This window comes from Cololabis saira, chromosome 3 (genome assembly GCF_033807715.1).
Source record: "Cololabis saira isolate AMF1-May2022 chromosome 3, fColSai1.1, whole genome shotgun sequence".
In the NCBI taxonomy this organism is placed as follows: Eukaryota; Metazoa; Chordata; class Actinopteri; order Beloniformes; family Belonidae; genus Cololabis; species Cololabis saira.
Genome location: NC_084589.1, coordinates 50,807,483 through 50,829,193, shown reverse-complemented (window position 1 = coordinate 50,829,193; position 21,711 = coordinate 50,807,483). Strand labels below are relative to the sequence as shown.

Here is a 21,711-nt window from a genome sequence, read left to right as displayed (position 1 = left end):
CCTCCTTCCTTCCGGGGTTTTATTAACGATTTTAAGATTCTTTTCACATGTCTCAAAAGAGTAGAAAAAAAATGCAAGTAAAATAAGTCTAGACATTGCTCGTTATTTGTTATTCTAATTTATTAATTCCTCTCCTTTTCTGTGCTCCATTATGTGAATTTAAATGCTTAATTTATTTTGTTATTCATATGCACCTTTTAATTCTTAGAGCGCCTTGTTTTTTGTTTTTTGTATTCCTTACAAGTATCCCCATTTTTTTTTTATTTTCCTTTCTTTTCATATTGCATCCATCCATCCATCCATTGTCCACCGCATTATCCGAGTCCGGGTCGCGGGGGCAGCAGTCGGAGCAGGGATCCCCAGACTTCCCTCTCCCCGGACACCTCCTCCAGCTCTTCCGGGGGGACTCCAAGGCGTTCCCAGGCCAGCCGAGCGACGTAGTCACTCCAGCGTGTCCTGGGTCTTCCTCGGGGCCTCCTCCCGGCGGGACATGCCCGGAACACCTCACGAGGGAGGCGTCCAGGGGGCATCCTATACAGGTGCCCGAGCCACCTCAGCTGGCGAGAGGAGCCAGCTGAGGTGGCTCATATTGCATTTAAATTGTTATTTTTCTATTATCCTCTTTGAGAGTTTGTATATTTTCAAATAAGTTTTGTTTAAAAAAAAACCCAAAAACAGTTTCCTTGATCAGTTTCCTGTTTCCAGCCTCTGCATCCTCACCTGAAGCCGCCGTCCTCGGAGCAGTGAGGGACGTCAGCTTGTTGCCTAGCAACAGCCACATCCCTGAGCAGCTCACATCGGCTCAGGCTCTCCGACTCCAGCTGGTACTCTGACAACAGAAAACAAACATTTTATAAAACCCACGTCCTTTTGGTTCCATACGACGGAGTATTAGGGCCAAACTAAGACAAAAAAAATTGGAAATTACGAGAATAAAGTCATAATTTAATGAGAATAAAGTCGTACAATTACGAGAATAAAGTCATAATGTTGCAAGAATAAAGTCGTAATAGAATAAAGTCGTAAAATTACGAGAATAAAGTCGGAATATTACGAGAATAAAGTCGGAATATTACGAGAATAAAGTCGGAATATTATGAGAATAAAGTCGTAATATTACGAGAATAAAGTCGGAATATTACGAGAATAAAGTCGGAATATTACGAGAATAAAGTCGTAATATTATGAGAATAAAGTCGGAATATTACGAGAATAAAGTCGGAATATTACGAGAATAAAGTCGGAATATTACGAGAATAAAGTCGGAATATTACGAGAATAAAGTCGTAATATTATGAGAATAAAGTCGTAATATTACGAGAATAAAGTCGGAATATTACGAGAATAAAGTCGGAATATTATGAGAATAAAGTCGGAATATTATGAGAATATAATTTATGAGAACTCTAACAGGAAGAGCGTCTTCTCCCTTTGTTAAAATGAGGAATATTGAGCATCTTCTGAAGTTATATTAATAATATATTTAATATTACGACTTTACTCCCAATTAACTTTATTTTCGTAATATTATGACTTTATTCTCGTAATTTTACGACTTTATTCTCATAAATTCCTTTTTTGTTTTGTTTTAGTTTGGCCCTAATACTCCGTCGTAGTTCCATACATTTTATACTCGGTAAAAAAAAAATTCACTTCAATCAAAGAAAAAAAGTGTTTGGATGCAAAAAATATTTGAGACTCAAAAAATGCATTTGAACACAGTTTTTCTTTGACTGGAAATGTTTTCTTTGATAAAAGTGAAGTTTTTTTGTTTGAAGCAACTTTTTTGATTGAAGTCGTGTTGCTTTGTGTTTGGGCATATTATGGGCAGGACATTTGTGTCTTTATCATTTAATCAAAAAAAAAGTTGCTTCAAAAAGAAAAAAATATTTTCAATAAAAAAAAAAATCACTTCAATAAAAAGAAAACGTTTCCAATCAAAGAAAAACAATTTTTTTGATTGAAGTGACATTTTTTTTTATTGAAAATATATTTTTTGATTGAATAATTAGGAAACAAATCTACCTCCATAGTATGGATAGTAGTATAGTATACATAGTATATAGTAAATGGTCACAACAAATAAGTACTTAGGAATTGTCATTGACGAGAACTTGTCTTTTAACCACACATAGAAAAAACTTGTATCCAAACTTAAGATGAAATTGGGTTTCCAATCAAAGAAAAACAGGGTTCAAATAATTTTTTTGATTGAAGTGAATTTTTTTTAATTGAAAATATATTTTTTGATTGAAGCAATCTTTTTTTTTTTATTGAATAATTAAGAAACAAATGTACCTCCATAGTATGGATAGTACAGTAGTATAGTATACATAGTATACCTCCATATATGACCTGTACTTTATGCACACTGATGTGTGAATACTGTAAATTTGCAACTGTATTATAATGTGCTCTAATAAAACACACTAGAAAAGAAAAAGAAGACAGGGTTCCTACACATTTTTCAAGGTCAAATTCAAGCACTTTTCAAGCACTTTCAAGGGTCATTTTCAAAATCTTCAAGCACCTTATCTCTGGGGTGAAATATCTACAGGAATATTTATACTCATAATAGTTTTTTCCGCTTTTTATCACAATTATGTACATTGGATCGTGCTGTAAACATCTAGTTATGTTTCATCTTACTGGTTTTATTTCTCCTTGTAATAAATTAACTATAAAGTCTGATCCCAATTTTGTGAAAGACACAGTTATAATTTCAAGCACTTTAACTAAAATTCAAGCACTTTTCAGGACTTGAAAACACGACATTGAAATTCAAGCACTTTCCAGGATTTCAAGCCCCCGTAGGAACCTGAGGAAGATCTTGTGAGGAAGATCTTGTGAGGAACTCCCAGCAGGGAATGGAACCGACGGGTCGGGGTCAGGACAGAGTTATTATTGTTCACGAAAACGAACGAAATAACGAAAACTAAAATTGAAAAAACAATTTAGTTAAAGGAGCTTGAGGCAGGATTGTGGCAGGATTTATGAAAAAAATCCATATACGTTTTAAGTTTTCTAGTAATAATGTCAGATGAAGCGTTCCAAACCCAAAACAATGATTCCTCTGGTGTATCTCTCCTTTGCCTTGAACAGGCTGTTGCTGCAAAATGTGCTGCAATTCGGTCCCGAATTTCCCGCGCTGTCCTGTGGATGTGACGTCACATGACGCTGCATGTGCGTTCTCCCCGTTCTCCCGTGCCGGCTTCACTGTTGGCTGCAGTACCCCCAACGGCCATCGTGGTGAAGGGTGGTGCTAGAGAGTCTCATTTCTTAAAAGGAGCCTCAAGCTCCTTTAACTGAACTAAATAAAAACGAAAATTAAAAGACAAAAACGATAACTAACTGAAACTATATTGCGTGTTTAGAAAACTAACTAAAACAAACTGAAATTATAGATAGAATTTCCTCCGTTTTTGTCCCTGGCCTCTTGGTATGATCAATTTATTCCACTCTGGCCGTTTATCTCCAACTGGCAGCTACGGCACCTGAACGCCTCACGGTCCGTGACGTCAAAACTAAAACTAATAAAAACTAAACTAAAACTAATTATTTTTGAAAATATAAAAACTAATAAAAACTAGCAAACCCACACTAAAAACGAATTAAAACTAACTGAATTGAAGGAAAAAAAGTCAAAACGAAATAAAACTAAACTAAAATGAAAAATTCTAAACTCTTCTAACCCTGGGTCAGGACTCTTACCTGAGGGTTTCCCCTGCAGCAGCTCGGGGCAGCAGAGCAGGATGCTGACGATGCAGAGCAGCCGGGCCATCGTCTCCGTGGTGACGGACCGGTCAGCGACGCAGCCTTATATACCTGCTGAGCTGCTGAGTCAGCTTCCTCCTCCTCCTCCTCCTGGTGGATTCATCCGGGGGGAACCAGGACCCTCCACCACGACTGAGGAGGTGGAACCAGAAACCAAAAGGCATGTCTCAGGGTTCAATATTGGGACCGTTGCCATTTATGTCCATTTATGTAAACAATCTGACAATGTATCAAATGCTGCATTCCATTTTTATGCAGATGATACGCTCATATATTGTTCATCCTCTTCTGTAGTGCAAACCCTTGAATTCTTGCAGTCTGATTTTGATGTTGTTCAGTCCCATCTCACTCGGCTTAGACTGCGACTAAACGCAAGTAAATAAAAAGTGATGTTATTTTTCAAATGGCAAACGGTTACCATTGAACATTCCTAAAGTATTAACTGCTCATGGAATTGAACTTGAAATGGTCACAACAAATAAGTACTTAGGAACTGTCATTGACGAGAACTTGTCTTTTAAACCACACATAGAAAAACTTGTATCCAAACTTAAGATGAAATTGGGTTTCCTCTTTAGAAACAAGTCTTGTTTTTCCTTGCAAGTTAGGAAATATTTAGTAGTATTTAGTTAGGGGGATGATTTTGACTGTTTTTATTTCAGGGGGGATGATTTTGACCGTTTTTATTTCGGGGGGGGATGCCATCCCCCCTCATCCCCCCTCAACTCCAGTAGTGCTGAAAGGTTTTACATTATACGGACTTGTCGTGTTCCTGAGTTTATGTTGTACGTTATTTGTGTGCCTGACTTTAGTGTGTGACTGCTGTTTGTTGTTTTTTTCGCTGTTGTAACACTGTTCCTGCTGCCCTCTTGGTCAGGACACTCTTGGAAAGTGTCTCTTTACCTGGTTAAATAAAGGAAAGTGAGGAGCCCTCCACCACGACCCAGGAGGCAGCCGGCCTCCGTGCCGCCCTCTGATTGGTCGGTCGGGGGTCTCTGCATCAGCCGTGACGGAGGTCAGCGGGATGTTTGCTCCTGCGTGGATCAAGTGGAGCCACTTGAGGTCACGTGACCCGGGAACATGACGAACATGACGAACACGACGACCATGACGACCGCAGCCTGAACCACAGAGAAAACCATCAACACTCAGCAGGAGCAAATCTAAAACAGTCTTGGGAAGAGGAATTAGATATTAATGATGACACCTGGAGTAAAGCCTTGGGGGGTATAAAGTCTTGTTCAGTTAATTCATCCAATACAAGATAGTCCACAGGTTACACTACTCTGAAGTCAAACTTCATCAAATGTTTCCTGACTCTTCACCCCTATAGCAGACAGCACAACTAATGTTCAAAGTTCAAAGCGAAGAATCATTCATTACCGGGACATTTACAGGGGATATTTTTTGAAAGAGAGGGAGGCTCCAACCTCAGGGGTCAGTTTGATTTTAAAGTTCTCAACATCACAACACTGAAGAGCTTCTGCATGTCGACCTGCGGATGAAACTGTGGAACAACCTGAGCATGGAGATAAAACAAAGTCAAAACATATCACGGGTACTCGACCCAAATCATCCCCCCTGTAAAACTGCCATCCCTCCTTTCCATCCCTTATGTCATTTCATCAATGAATGTGGTTTTACTGCTATTTCAACATTTAGAGTCATCACCAGAAAAATAACACTTATTAACAACTTATTTGACAATTTTCACCTGTTTCAGGTAAATTTTCACCTGAAATAAGTAGAAAAATCTGCCAGTGGAACAAGATTTATCTTCTCATTACAAGCAAAAAAATCTTGTTCCACTGGCAATTTTTCTACTTTTTCAAATGAAAATCTACTTGAAACAGGTGAAAATTGTTGTTTTTTCCAGTGATGAGTCTTGTTTTAAGTGTAATGAGATTCTTTTACTAAAATGAGACATTTTAACTAGAAATAAGACAAATATTCTTGTTAAGATTGTGAGTTTTTGCAGTGATCCATGTTACTTATCCTGTGAAGGACAGAGTCATATTGATAAGTTCAGAAAAGTGTTTTTTATTGTTGTGTTTTGATGTATTTGATGTAAGCCCAGTGGATATTTAAAGCTTACAGAAGGCTGCATTTAACTACTGCTATGTCATTCCTGCAGTATTTCTGCAGCTGTTTTGGTCACTGCTATTATTTGTAATATATTATATTATTTGTAATCAGCACAAATTATCTATTTGCTTGTACAGTGCACTTTAAATTTCAGCTATATTCTTAGCCGTTTAACTTGCTGCTATACTTGTCCGGCACATTGCACTTTTAAATGGATTTGTATTCTTTTATGCATTTTTTTTCTTTCTTTTCTTTTTATCTCCCTTTTTTGGGGGGTCATTTTCTGGTTATTTTGCTGTTGTATTGATCCACTGCTGTCCCTAGGTGGAGACATTGTTAATGTGTATTGTTGATTGTCTTATGTTGTATTGTTGTGGCCAAGGTGGCAATGAAGTTTACCCTTTGGGGATTATTAAAGTTGAATCCAATCCAAACAATATATCGAATTATATTACATGATATTATATATGGGATTTGAATATTGTCTTGTCTTACTGATTTTCTACTTCTAAGTTACTGTGTGAATGTGTTTGAATGTGTATGAATGTTTGGTGGTCGGAGGGGCCGTTTGGTGCAATATGGCAGCCACTTTTCCGTCAGTCTGCAGGGCAGCTGTGGCTACAAACGTAGCAGCTGTGGCTACAAACGTAGCAGCTGTGGCTACAAACGTAGCAGCCGTGGCTACAAACGTAGCAGCCGTGGCTACAAACGTAGCAGCCGTGGCTACAAACGTAGCAGCCGTGGCTACAAACGTAGCAGCCGTGGCTACAAACGTAGCAGCTGTGGCTACAAACGTAGCAGCTGTGGCTACAAATGTAGCAGCTGTGGCTACAAACGTAGCAGCTGTGGCTACAAATGTAGCAGCCGTGGCTACAAACGTAGCAGCTGTGGCTACAAACGTAGCAGCCGTGGCTACAAACGTAGCAGCTGTGGCTACAAACGTAGCAGCCGTGGCTACAAATGTAGCAGCTAGGGTTGCCACCCGTCCCGTAAAATACGGAATTGTCCTTTATTTGAGAAAAAAATGTTGCGTCCCGTATTGAACTAATACGGGACGCGATTTGTCCCGTATTTTTATTAACGCCCCATACACACGTCTGTCACACACACACACACACATCAACACTAAATTGATCAATAATAACAAAATAAAACACAGGAATTAAGGCCAGCAAAATCTTTGTGGCGGGACAACAGGACCTGCTGCGTCTGTGCCAGATCTGTATATGTGCCAGACAGCGGGGAGGACTCGGGCTTCACCTCCAGGTAGGGGGTGGGAATTGGGAATTAAAAGTTCCGTATTGAACCAATACGGACATATATTATGCCAGGCCCGGTTCTACGAGGGTGCATAAGCAAGCATTGCACCCTCAGTTTCTGTTTGCGTGCTCAGTTGAAAAGACGAAAAGAAAACTGACAATGCGCCAGCGTTAAGCCTGATTTATGGTTCCGCGTTAAATCGACGGCATGGCTACGGCGATGGGTACGCGTGCGACGCGCACCGTACGTTCGCGTCCCCACGTATCCTACCCCGTAAGCTCTGCGTTGGTGCAACGCGGAACCATAAATCAGCCAGTGTCCGTCACTGCGTGCAGCAGTTACCTGCAGCAGCAAGACGCTGCTCTCTGATTATGGCTCACAGTTTATGAAAACCCCAAATAAAAAATAAATTAGAGAATATTTTATGAAATCAATAAACAATTACATCATCAAAATTATAACAAATAAAGGTTCAAAATATCATACTTTGCATGTAATAAGACTAGGTAATATATTAGTTTCACCTTTTAAGTTGAATTATTGAAATAGATTAACTTTTACACCTAATTCTAGTTGAATTATTGAAATAGATTAACTTTTACACCATATTCTTCACCTGTAGCAATATTCTACACCTTGGCTGATGTGGACATACAGGGCTGCTATATGGTTGGCTGTCTGTACAGTCATGCAAGTTCAATGCTATTAAAGAACACGTTTTTTCACATAAAATAAACACATTTTTATGCAGTTCAGAAGTTTTGGGGCTTTTTTTTGGCTCCTGTGCTGCTGAAATTGGGGCGTCCTTTATTTCTTTTTCTGAAAGGTGGCAACCCTAGTAGCAGCCGTGGCTACAAACGTAGCCACGGCTGAATAATGAATAATATTCTGAATAATGTTTTAGAAGCAAAGTCACACGTTAGTAACGTTTTTCTCAGTCATTTCTCACAAAGCCGGGTTTGGCAACTGGACAATTCTGTTCACTTCTTCTTAGTCCAAAGTCACTGGAACCTCCAGAAACAAAGAAGCTTCTTTTGTTTTTAAAATGAACTTTATTAACAACAAGTGACAACTCAGAAAAAGAACAATAGCAAATATGCAGAGCCAACAAAAATAATTGTACATCCTAATATTTACAATATATTTCACTCATCAACAAATCAGGTAGAGATCAAAAGAGAGGAACAGAAATAAGGGCAATATTGCTTAAATGAAACCAAGATTGTGATAAATTAACTGAGAGTTGAAACATTTTTGCTTGTGGTTTTGTCAACTTTATCTAAGGAAGCTTTAAGATCCATAGTGGGTTACACCTGCGACACCTGCAGTTTTTTTTATCAAACCTTTATTTCATACAATATATAGAAAAAAATTGAAAAAAGAGAAAATAAGTATAACTTAAAAGGAACAGGTTTTAGAAAAACAAAATTCAGGACAAAACTAATGGAACGTTGTGTTTCTGTAAAAGGTATCAGTTTATGGAACAATCTGGATCCAGAAGCCAAAGACAAATCAAACATTACATTTAAAAGAATAATAAAAGCCAGTTTGATGAAGAAATATCATGATAATTGTTAAGTTAGGTGGGTTTTCTTTTTTTTCTCTCTCTCTCTTTTTAGCACCATTGTCATATTTTTTTTCCTTGAATCAAAAAATAATACGACTCTGTGTTATTAAGCTATTTTGTGTTATTTTATAACTTTGTTGTAGTTTTGGTTTAGTTTTTTTGTTGGTTTGTGTTTTTTTTTTAATTAATGGAAAATGGTTCCTACCGGAAACAACTTCTAATCGCCAAAGGTTCCTTTCGTGGTTAGACATTTTGATGTGATAAAAATATGTAATTAAGTGTGAAAAAGTGCTTTTTCATCCAAATATTTTATCTCTAAGGTGTTATTTTCAACACATTTGAATAATATGCAGTGCGTTTTTTGTTATTTTTTACAGGAGAGATGTTTGTCGGACTGAAAGAATAAACAGGCCTTTATTTTGTACAATTTTATTCTATATTGCTGTGTAAAACTGTTGTTTAATAAACTACATTAAGGATTTTTCATTTTTATTTGATGGTTTTTATTAATCGAATAGAAAAATAATCCTTACATCCTTACCCATGGCCGAAACCGAACAGGAAGTCAGCAATTTTGAATTAATCGTGCAATTTTGGCGCAATTTATGCCATTTCTTCGGCCGCTTCTTCACCCGAACTGTAACATGCTATAAACATGTTATACATCAAAATGTGCGTCTCCATCCTGCGATGACGCGCATTACTTTTCTCTTTCAAAAGCGTTACCGTGGTGACGCTAGGCGCCAAAAAGCGCGCCCCCCCTTCATCTGGTTGGTCCATATTTGATAGTTCCTACTTTCTGCCATAACTTTTGAATGGTGTGACATAAAGACTCGTGGGTGGTGTCATCGGACTTAGTTTTGAGTCCTTGACTTTTATTGGTGAAAATTGCAAGCGCAAGGGCCCGTTCATCGCTGCTTGCAGCTTCAATTTTTTGTTGTTTTGCTTTATTTAAAAATAAAAAAAATCCCTTTTCACTTTTGTTCTATTACTCTAAAGTTTGCTTTATATCCTGTAAACCTATGGGTGGGAATGGTGGACTCACTGTGTCAATGTTTCAGCTCAACAATGCACTTTTACATTTTGGGGAAGTCATGCATATGTTTTGTACTTTTCATCTCTGTGGGAAAAGTATAAAAAATCAATAAAACATATTTACAAAAAATAAAAAATAAAATGATAAGAAAAGAGGTAAAATAATAATAATTACAAGTTGTTAAAAAGTTAAAAAGGGAAGAAAAAAAAATGAGGGAAGAAACCAGTTCTCCCAGCGAGGCAGTTTTCCTGGTTCTGACCCGGTGAGCTCTGAACCAGAACCAGAACCAGAACCAGAACCAGAACCACAACCACCTTTGTGGTGCAGAACAAACACTGATGCAAGCCAGTGTTTTTCCTGGGGACAGTTGCAGCTTCACGCGGTCAGAGTTGTGTAAGAAGCTCGATGTGCTGAAACCGATACTTCCTTGTTCTGTTCAGAAGTTCAGAACCATATTTGGTAAGAAAGACGAGCATCAAATCCAGTAAAACCAAATTAAAACGACCACAAACGGGTCGGGACTCAGGTTTAGTCTGCCGGGCCGGTCTGGTCCTGGATCTGGTCCTGGATCTGGTCCTGGGTCTGGTCCTGGGTCTGGTCCTGGATCTGGTCCTGGATCTGGTCCTGGGTCTGGTCCTGGGACTGGTCCTGGGTCTGGTCCTGGGTCTGGTCCTGGATCTGGATCTGGTCCTGGATCTGGTCCTGGATCTGGTCCTGGATCAACCGTCTCCTGATTGGTCCAGAACCCGGCTTTGACAAATCTTTGTGTCTCATTTATTGTAATTGTTTAACCCATGATTAAGCCCCGCCCCTCAATGTCACATGATCTGTGGAGCATCAAAGAGATAGAATATCAGCAAAATAAAATAATTAAAAATGTGTTTAAACAATAAGATCAATATAAAGTAAGAGACGAGAGAAAAGAAAATTGTAATTAAAGTTGAATGTGTTTATCAGTGAAGTGCTGCATATCCAGGTGTCTCTGTCTTTGTCCAGGTGTCCAGATGTTCTTTTCCAGGTGTCACGTGACGTGACTCACCTGTACTTCCAGGTGTTCCTCAGTTCTCTCTGCTGCTGCCATGACAACGGCAGGTCCTGTAAACACAACAGGAGGGAGGTTGGAGACGTTTGTTCTTTGTTTTTAACGACTTCGTATCAGACGGTGAAGTTACCTCCAGATGACGACGGATGCAACCGCGACGACGATCAAGGTGATCAGACCGAACACAAGCAGGCGGACAATCAGCACCAGGTGATTTCCTGCAGGAGACATCACACACCTGTGAGAATCTTTGTAATTCAATTCAATTCCATTTTATTTATATAGCGTCTAATACAACAAAAGTTGTCTCTAGACGCTTTCCAGAGATCCAGAACATGAACATGACCCCCCGAGCAATTATTACATAAACAATGGCAGGTAAAAACTCCCCTAGTGGGAGGAAAACCTTAAACCAAACAGTGGCAAGAAAAACTCCTCTTTAGGAGGGAAGAAACCTGGACCAGGACCAGGATCATAAGGGGGGACCCTCCTGCCGAGGGCCAGACTGGGGGTCAGGGACGGCAGCAGCACAGCAGGCAGGTGGAAGCAGCAACGGGGGTGGAGACCGCAGGCCAGCACGCAGCTCCCGAAGCTCCAGCCCAATCAGCAAGCCCCAGGTTAGGTTCAGGGTCGGGGAAAGGTTGAGAAGGGGCAGGGCCAGGGAGAGGAGTCTTGACGGAGAAATCTCTCCCCCGCCTGCCCGGGCCGTTACCCTGCCCCTCTCACTCCCACGCTGCAGGATCCGGTGTTGTGCATTCAGAGATGCTCTTCGCCACCGGCAGAGGATGCTGCACCATGTACAAAAGAGAAAAAAAGAGAAGAAAAGGGGGGACAGCACAAGAAATTACAGGAGCGATGGACAAAAATGATAGCTATGATATACCTAAAATAAATAAAAATGGAAATGGATAAGAGAGGAAGGGAAGAGGAGAGGAGAAGAAAGGTGAGAGGTGAGAGGACGATGAAATGAAACTCAGCGACGGTTTGATGGAACGTAGCGGAGCTCAGATATCGATCAGTTAACCCAGTATTGATTTAGATGCAGACGACCCACAGGAGGGTTCAGGAGAGGACAGGACACGAGAGGAGTTCAGACTAACCACCATCAGCACCGTCTCCGTCTCTGTCTCCGTCTCCGTCCTCCACCTGCAGGCTGAACGGGTCAGACCATATCCTCGCGTCCATGCTCAGAACGCAGGTGTAGTTCCCAGAATCCCCTGCGGTCAGAGGGCCGAGCTGGAGGGCGTGTCCAGACTCTGGGAGGGCGTGGCCATCTCTGAACCAGGTGACATTCAGGTCTTGGAAGGTGCAGAATGAGGTGCACTGCAGGGAAACTGATTGACCTCGTCTGGACTCGTTACTGGAGGCTTTTATTCTCGGTGGAATCCAACCTGAAATACAAAAGTTAATTAGTTTTCATCATATTGATGATCAATATTTGTACCAGATTGAGGATGTTGTTCTTACCAACAACTGAAACCGTCACTCCGGTCTGGTTAGTGAAATCTCCTACATGATGATCAGCTTCCATCCTGAAGCGAAACGTTGAGTCGTCTTCCCACTGAACGTCTCTGATCTGTAAAGTGCAGTTTCCCTTCAGGTCTCCCAGGTATCGGTAACGAGGGTCGTTGTTTGTTGAATTACTGTCAAACACAGACGGGGTGATGCCGTGACAGATCGGATGGTTCTGACACCAGCGGACTCTAACGATCCGCAGTTGAATTTCTCTTCTGTCCTTCCTGAAAGACTCTAAAGGTGTGAAGCTGCAGGGCAGGGTGACGGTGGATCCTCGTACTGCACACGTTTCTGTAAACGGGTATATCACACTTGGACGTTGAGCCTGTTGAGCACCTGCAAACAACACAGTGATTTTTCATTTTCATTTCATTTATTTCATTCATTAATAGAAAAACGAAACAGTTCAATATAATTACAACACATGTCTTTCCTTGAATGAAACGGGAAAGAAAGAAAACTAAGCTTATTTTATCTGTCCCTTTTTCCTAAGAAATCAAATTTCAATTATTGAAATGAATTAAAAAAGGAAAGAAAAAAAAGACAAATTAAGCAATTAAAAAAAAAAACCCTTTCCTAACCTAACCTAATTAAAAAAACAAAAAACCCCAAACTACAAAAAAGTTTAAAAAAAAAACCCAAAATAGCTGTCGTCAAACACAAATAGACATATAATAATAATAATATAATAAGATAAACACAAATTCTTTTTTGATTCAAAGAAACAAAATATGACAATGATGCTAAAAAGAGAGAGAGAAAAAAAGAAAACCCACTTAACTTAACAATTATCATGATATTTCTTCATCAAACTGGCTTTTATTATTCTTTTAAATGTAATGTTTGATTTGCATTCTTTGGTTCCATTAACTTTGTCCTGAATTTTTTTTTTTATTTCCTTCTTAGTTGTACTTATGTTCTCTTTTTTCAATCTTTTTCTGTATATTGATTGGCAAAATGTTCTTATGAGCTAATTTCCACATAATTTTCAGAATTCTCTGGTCCACTAACTCAAGAAATTTCAATAGTTTTAACTGAAGGATTAATGGATTTGAAGGATGACTAGATTGTTTTCTACTAATTATTCTTATGGCTTTTTTTTTGTAAAATGAAAATAGACTGAGTATATTTTTTACAAGCATTTCCCCAAACTTCAATGCAACAGGTCAGATATGGAACAATCATAGTGTTATATAAAATATACAAGACCTTGTTATCCAGTGAATCTTTTACTTTGTGTAACAGAGATATTGTTTTTGATATTTTTACTGATGATCAGAATTTTTGTGAATACAATAGAAAACCCATCTGTTGGTCAGTGTTTCATGAACTCCGTTAGAAGATGAAGATCCAGTCCTACCTGCTGAAAACACCAGAACCGTCCAGAGAGTCAGTTTGATCCAAATGTCCATCCTTCTGTTTCACTGAGCTGATTTTCCTCTTGAATATGTGACGGCACCTGAACGGAGATGATTTAGACTCTGACCGTCAAACTGAGGAGGAAAGATCGTCTGCCGACGATCTTTAATTTCTGCATTTCACCTCTTCTTCCTCTTTCTCACTGATGTCATCTTGCCTCGATTGAACTTGAGGAAGTTCTTTTCAGATCATCACTGTTGGAAAGTCCTGCAGGTTGCCGAGCAACGGCTGATTTTGTCTGTTTTCCCAACAAAACTACAGTATTTCAACTACATTGAAACAAAACACGCGTAAAATGGAAAGGAAGTGGTCTCTTGTAAGTCTGTAGACTCCTATCGTGAATAGAAAGATAATCTAATAGTTTATTAAAAAAAAGAAGCTAGAACAGCTTATTATTCATCGTTGATGGAGGATTTTTTATTATTTTTTTTATTTATTTATTCAAACAGGTTAAAACAAAAACAAAAAACAATCAGAATACATAAAATGTATATACAAAAAAAAACATAAGTAAAACAAAGCAAATTAAAGATACAAATCTATATGTAGATAATTATTTCCTGTTTGAAAGGGTGTAGGATGAAGTTTGAAGAAAACTTTTCTAGTCCTACCCCTTCCAATGTTCTGTTTTTACATTTAACAGAACTCCAAAAGAAAAGCATAAAAGAGAAAGAAAAGGGTCATTGGCTGTTGGTTCATCAAAAAATCTGATTTCTATGACTTCTGCAACAGTGTTTCCTCCAAAACGTTCTGGCTGGTTAGGAGGGTGTAGAAACCTCTAGCTCTGAGAGCCTCCTGACTAATGGAACAGGGCCTATTTTGTGCTTTTTTGCATAGTTCACTAATGCCTTTAGCTAGGAGTCTGATTTTTTTATATGTTGTTTGGGGGCATCCCCTGATCAAACAGACGTTAGTTTGGTGCAGATCGGACCTGTACTTTTCGATGGACGGGGCTTTGAAACGTCACCTTTTCCAACATTCGAATGGACACCGTTGCCACAACATTTGACCAAACCAAGTAAAACTTGACCTGTGGCCTCCATATGGGGCCTAGATTGGGCTTGCCAAGTCTCAACTCTGTGAACCCTCTGCAACGCCAACTAGCTCTGTGGAAGTCGTACAGCCACGGGACCAAAAGATCCTAGGAAAGGGCCTTCTGCATTGCAACATAGTCAAAAATCAGCCTCCCAGCTCAAAGCGTTAGTGAATTATTCAAAAAACACACAAAAAAGGCCCGAAGAAGGCACCACACACGGTGACCTTTGGCACTTCCGAAGGTCGCATGGGTCTGGACCTCGGCACAGTGGATGAGATTTCACCTCCTGATACAGAGTCTAGAATTTCAGCCTCTTAGCTCAAAGCGTTAGTGAACTATGCAAGAAAAGACATGAAATAGTCTTAGCAGGCCGAAAAGCAACAGACGCGGTGACCTTTGACACTTCCAAAGGTCACACAGATCTGAAACTCCGCACATTGGATGAAAGTCCCCTCCTGATACAGAGTCTAGAATTTCAGCCTCCTAGCTCAAAGCGTTAGTGAACTATGCAAAAAAAGACACAAAATAGTCTTCGCAGGCCCGAAAAGCAACAGACGCGGTGACCTTTGACACTTCCGAAGGTCACATAGATCTGAAACTCCGCACAGTGGATGAAAGTCACCTCCTGATACAGAGTCTAGAATTTCAGCCTCCTAGCTCAAAGCGTTAGTGAAGTGTGCAAAAATAGACACGAAATAGGCCTCATAACAATACATAACAAACCTCCTGTGCCTACTGAGCATTAATAACATGTCATAATCGAAGGAGAACTAATTAAAACAGATGTCCTTAACATGAACCTATTGTATTATTGAATTATCAAGGACACTTTCGTGTTTTTGTGTTTAGAAATGTTAAAGATGTTAAAAGAAAACCATAACACAATGAGGAAAATACCGTGGTGAACAAGTCGTGCCCAGAGCGTGTCTCGAACCACAGTCTCCCAGACCACAGTCAACTGCACTAACCAGTCGGCCAAATGCTGATGTGTTGCCCAGGCGGGCAAGGCCTTATCTTATCTGTGGTGGTTACACTATGTTCCAAAAAGTATTGTTTTTAATGGACAAGATCCGGCATTTTACGTTGAATTCTATTGTTCAGGTTTTAAAATTCTAGCTAAATACATAAAAAAGGGAGATGAGGTGTGAGCTCCATAACAAAACTTCTGTGCCTACTGAGCATTAATAACATGGGGTTAGCCATAGAAAGGGGCGATAACAGCCTCCTGCGCCTACTAGTAGGTAGAGTAGGGCCCTACTGGCCCATATCTATAGGATGATTGGTATCGTTTTGTCCTTCATTCAATGGTATGACAGCAGTCAAATCGGGTGACGGATCCCATTGACTTCGCATAGTACTATATCCATGGTGCTCCCATTAAAACCTCAATAAAACACTGTTAAAACAGCCTTAAAAACATGTTTTTACAAACTGACAGTAACAAACAGTACCTTGCGTGACAAAAACGCATAATTTAGCCACTATAACAAAGAATAATATAGAAATAATAATAATGTCATAATCCGTGTATATATCACGACCACGGATCCCATTGACTTTGCATGGTACAATATCCGTGGTGCTCACACGTAATTATACCACTTTCCGTGTTGGTACCACGGAAAATAGTGGTGAGAGGTCGTGGGCATTTCAAGGATTTATGTGAGATCAGGTTGACTTCTTGTGACCCGGACCTGCCGTGCTGTTTCTTGTTGGAGTTTTTGTTGTTTTTTTATCCAGTTCGGATACCAGCGCTCCTTGTGGCTGCCCTTCAGTTTTCTTACTCTTTGGCAAATAAAGCCTTAAAGACATTAACCCCTTCTCTGCCTCCTGTGTGGTTGCGTTTGGTTCTCAACATTACCGGGTCATAACATTTGCACTTCGATAATCCCGTTGGCACAACTTGTCTTTCTGCAGCAGAGGAATCAGATCGTGATGCTTTATGTTTTAAATATAAGTTTATATTGTTCACATTGTTACTTATGAGAGAGGCGATAGCGGACATCCACAATGTGTAAGACTCAATACACGTGTACATTGGTCTTAATCCGTTAGTATAGCCTATAAGATGCGTGACAGTAAAGCGGAACGAGGAGCCGTTTTTCGTCCCACCAACTTAAGTTCTGGTGTCGGTTCTTAAAATATAAACAAGAAAAACAGAGTGTAATGATGCACTAACGCTGCCCATAAACATTCACAAACCCGTACGATCATAATAAAACCACAACTCTTCATGGAACGCAACACAAAGCAAAGAACAGCAATCTCCATAATGCAACGCAGCTTAAATCGGAAGAAATGCCCCTAAACAAATTATTTTTTCCAGGCCTCAACTCAACTGAGCTGGAATGTCTCCAGCTCACAGCTGATGTTTTTTTTAAATTTGTTTTACTTGTTTTTGCAACTTCCTTGTTAAGATGAGCAGTTTTAATGGTTTTAATTATCCTCATTATCATATTCAAATATATCTACATGAGGGAGGAGACAGGGCGGAGTGTTGTGCTCCCTCATATACGCTCAAATCCACATTGATTGTGATGTTCAAAGGAACCTGCATGGATTTGGGCGTATGCACAGTTTTGAACATCAGTTTTTTTTTTTGCATACGCAAAAATTCCACGCACGGATTCACGTTGAAATCCACGAACATTTTGTTCATGAGGCCCCAGTTGTCTGTGTCCAGGTGTCCAGGTGTCCAGGTGTCCAGATGTCCAGGTGTCTCTGTCTTTGTCCAGGTGTTCTTTTCCAGGTGTCACGTGACGTGACTCACCTGTACTTCCAGGTGTTCCTCAGTTCTCTCTGCTGCTGCCATGACAACGGCAGGTCCTGTAAACACAACAGGAGGAGGTTGGAGACGCTTGTTCTTTGTTTTTAACGACTTCGTATCAGACGGTGAAGTTACCTCCAGATGACGACGGATGCAACCGCGACGACGATCAAGGTGATCAGACCGAACACAAGCAGGCGGACAATCAGCGCCAGGTGACTTCCTGCAGGAGAGATCACACACCTGTGAGACTCTTTATAGACGATGAATCAATGAAACTAAGCACCTGAGGTTTGATGGAACGTAGCGGAGCTCAGATATCGATCAGTTAACCCAGTATTGATTTAGATGCAGATGACCAACAGGAGGGTTCAGGGGAGGACAGGACACGAGAGGAGAAGTTCAGACTAACCATCATCAGGACCGTCTCCATCTCCAAATCCGTCCTCAACCTGCAGGATGAATTGATCTGTCCCCCATTCTCTCTCTTTAAGCTCTTTCTGTCTAAACTTATTAAAAAAAATAATAATAATAATTAAAGTTGCGCTACTCGCGTTAGGGTTTACTGGTGAGACCAGGCGGTTCTGCTTCACTCATATTTGCCTGAATGGTTTAATCTTTGAGTTTTTAAAGTGAAACCAGTTGATCCTGTTCTGGTTCTGCTGAGAACGTCTACATTTATTTATCTTTTATCTCTTTATACGAAAGAGTTATATACTTTAATTCGTCTACTTTCACTCACTCTGCTGTTTTCTCCATTGGCTCTCTCTCCTTTGTGTCGTGTTGCACTGCCGTGTTTTTTATTGCACCGACATGTTCAGTTCCAGCGAACTGAAATAGGAAGACCACTTCCTTTTACTCTCCGTTGCCATGGCGATCCCCGGTATCAGATCTCCGCTGATAATGGCCTTTTAAGTCGCAGTAACTCAGACTCGACTGAACCAACTCTGAACTCCTTTCCTGAAACCGAGAACCTAGAGTTTCTGAACTCTGGGTTTGTTGAACATCGTTGTGAAACGAACCCCTGGATGTTTCCAGCGGCTCCCCGTGACCTTACAAGTAAAGAAAATGAAGTGGAGACGCACATCTGTCTGATTCTGCCATCAGATCACAAATGATCTGATGATGTTTTGGTGTTAGTGGGACGTCTGCAGCTTCCTGGAAACCAAATGAAGGAGAAGAAGTTCAGACTAACCACCATCAGCACCGTCTCCATCTCCGTCTCCATCTCCGTCTCCGTCTCCGTCTCCGTCTCCGTCTCCATCCTCCACCTGCAGCCTGAACAGATCAGACTGTGTCTTCGTGTTGTTCTTCAGAGCGCAGGTGTAGTTCCCAGAATCCCCTGCGCTCAGAGGGCCGAGCTGGAGGGCGTGTCCAGACTCTGAGAGGGCACGGCCATCTCTGAACCAGGTGACCTCCAGGTGGTGGAAGGTGCAGGGTGAAGAGGTGCACTGCAGAGAGACTGATTGACCTCGTCTGGACTCGTTACTGGAGGTTTTTATTCTCAGTGGAATCCAACCTGAAATACAAAAAGTTAATTAGTTTTCATCATATTGATGATCAATATTTGTACCAGATTGAGGATGTTGTTCTTACCAACAACTCTGACCGTCACTCCGGTCCTGTTAGTGAAATGTCCCTTCTCATCATCAGCTTCCATCCTGAAGCGAAACGTTGAGCCGTCTCGTATCAACCCGCCTGGTCCTGTACCGTCTTTCCTCTGAACGTCTCTGATCTGTAAAGTGCAGTTTCCCTTCATGTCTCCCAGGTATTGATAACGAGGGTCGTTGTGTGTTGAATTACTGTCAAACACAGACCGGGTGGTGTCATGACAGATATCATGGTTCTGACACCAGCGAACTCTAACAATCCGCAGTTGAATTTCTTCTCCTCCTCTATTGAAAGACTCTAAAGGTGTGAAGCTGCAGGGGAGGGTGACGGTGGATCCTCGTACTGCACATGTTTCTGTAAACGGGTATATCACACTTGGACCTTGAGCCTCTTGAGCACCTGCAAACAACACAGTGATTTTTCATTTTCATTTCGTTTCTTTATTCTTTATTTCATTCACTGAAAGAAAAACGAAACAGTTCAATATAATTACAACAAATGTCTTTCCTTGAATGAAAGGGAACAGATTATTTTATCTGCCCCTTTTTCCTAAGAAATAAAATTTCAATTAATGTAATAATAAAGAAAAAAAAAATTACAAAATATGCACAAAAAAAAACACTCTAATAAACTAATAAATAACACAAAATAGCTGTCGTCAAACACAGATAGTCGTATTCTTTTTTGATTCAAAGAAACAAAATATGACAATGGTGCTAAAAAGAGAGAGAGAAAAAAAGAAAACCCACCTAACTTAACAATTATCATGATATGTCTTCATCAAACTGGCTTCTATTATTCTTTTAAATGTAATGTTTGATTTGTCTTTGGCTTCTGTATCCAGATTGTTCCATAAACTGAAACCTTTTACAGAAACACAACGTTCCAGTAATTTTGTCCTGAATTTTGTTTTTTTCTCTGTTCCTTTTAAGATCTCTGTTCCTTTTAAGTTATATTTATTTTCTCTTTTTTCAATCTTTTTCTGTATATTGATTGGCAAAATGTTATTATGAGCTAATTTCCACATCATTTGCAGAATTCTGTGTTCCACTAATTCAAGAAATGTCAACAGTTTTAACTGAAGGAATAATGGATTTGAAGGATGACTATATTGTTTTCTACTAATTATTCTTATGGCTTTTTTTTTTGTAAAATGAAAAAAGACTGAGTATATTTTTTACAAGCATTTCCCCAAACTTCAATGCAACAGGTCAGATATGGAACAATCGTAGTGTTATATATAAAATATACAAGACCTTGTTATCCAGTGAATCTTTTACTTTGTGTAACAGAGATATTGTTTTTGATATTTTTACTGATGATCAGTATTTTTGTGAATAAAAGAGAAAACCCATCTGTTGGTCAGTGTTTCATGAACTCCGTTAAAAGAAGAAGATCCAGTCCTACCTGCTGAAAACACCAGAACCGTCCAGAGAGTCAGTTTGATCCAAATGTCCATCCTTCTGTTTCACTGGGCTGATTTTCCTCTTGAATATGTGACGGCACCTGAACGGAGATGATTTAGACTCTGACCGTCGAACTGAGGAGGAGACTTTATATCTGCAGACGATCTTTAATTTCTGCATTTCATCTCTTCTTCCTCTTTCTCACTAATGAGAAAGAGGATATCCCCTTTCTGTCAGACGTGATAGGCATTGGTTTCATTGGTTTGTTTATAAAGCCCTAATTGGAAGGCTTCCTCATTACCTTAGCTCCTTACTGAGGTGGCATAATCGTAGATACTCAACCCGCTCCTCTGATTTTCTTATGCTGGAAGTGTCATGTCCACGGACTGAATTTGAAAAAACTGCATTTAGCTACTGCGCGGCTCACAGTTGGAACATTTTGCAACATGCATTGAAGTTGGAAACGTTTGTGCAATTTGGTCAATTCGAATCCTTGATTGATGACCATTTTACTCATGTTTGTAATTGTTTTCAATGTTTCTCTTTTATTTTTATTGTATTATTCTTTTTATATGGTTATTGTACATTCGGCATCATTGTAAAATAGGGGCTTGCTCTCAATGATTTCTCCGAATTCAAATAAAGGTTGATTGAATAATAACTCTTAACCATATGTTAATCAGGTTTGTAAAATAGCGTTTTTCCATCTCCGTAATATTGCAAAGATTAGGAAAATCCTCTCGCAGAGTGATGCAGAAAAACGAGTTCATGCGTCTTCTAGACTGGATTACTGTAATGTGTTGTTAGCAGGATGTCCAAGTAATTTGCGTAATAAGCTCCAGCTGATCCAAAATGCAGCAGCACGAGTACTGACAGGAATCAGCAGGAGAGACCACGTCTCTCCAGTGTTAGCTTCGCTCCATTGGCTACCCGTAAAATTCAGAATCCAATTTAAAATTGTATATTACTTGCGTATAAAGCCCAAAACGGCTTAGCTCCGCATTATTTGCAAGACCTGATAGTACCTTATGTTCCTGGCAGAGCTCTCCCTTCTCAGAGTGCAGGTTTACTCGTAGTTCCTAGAGTATCTAAATGTAGGTTTGGAGGGCGGGCGTTCTGCTATCAGGCACCATTACTATGGAACCAACTTCCAATCTGGGTTAAGGAGGCTGACACCACCTCCACCTTTAAAA

At 39.9% G+C, this 21,711-nt stretch overlaps 2 protein-coding genes and 1 long non-coding RNA gene across 3 annotated transcripts in view; all 3 read right to left on the bottom strand.

The window, feature by feature from the left end:
* The window catches only part of tg (thyroglobulin), a 69,015-nt gene extending 65,234 nt beyond the window's left edge, over positions 1 to 3,781 (bottom strand). The window contains exons 1-2 of the mRNA XM_061717735.1: positions 3,712 to 3,781; positions 721 to 829 (exon numbers count right to left, since the gene is read on the bottom strand). Coding sequence (XP_061573719.1) covers positions 721 to 829; positions 3,712 to 3,781 — 179 coding nt within the window. The remainder of the gene's footprint in view (positions 1 to 720; positions 830 to 3,711) is intronic.
* Positions 3,782 to 10,785: 7,004 nt separating this feature from the next.
* LOC133440482 (uncharacterized) lies at positions 10,786 to 12,150 on the bottom strand. The gene is made up of 3 exons (XR_009782348.1): positions 11,865 to 12,150; positions 10,895 to 10,982; positions 10,786 to 10,817 (listed from the first exon to the last, which is right to left on the bottom strand). It is a non-coding gene; the product is annotated as an uncharacterized LOC133440482 (long non-coding RNA).
* Positions 12,151 to 17,431: 5,281 nt separating this feature from the next.
* Positions 17,432 to 20,665, bottom strand: LOC133440769 (uncharacterized). The gene is made up of 5 exons (XM_061718087.1): positions 20,520 to 20,665; positions 19,098 to 19,511; positions 18,697 to 19,020; positions 17,637 to 17,724; positions 17,432 to 17,560 (listed from the first exon to the last, which is right to left on the bottom strand). The coding sequence occupies exons 1-5, from the start codon at positions 20,569 to 20,571 to the stop codon at positions 17,524 to 17,526; spliced, it is 915 nt and encodes a 304-aa protein (XP_061574071.1). The 5' UTR covers positions 20,572 to 20,665; the 3' UTR covers positions 17,432 to 17,523.
* Positions 20,666 to 21,711: the final 1,046 nt, after the last annotated feature.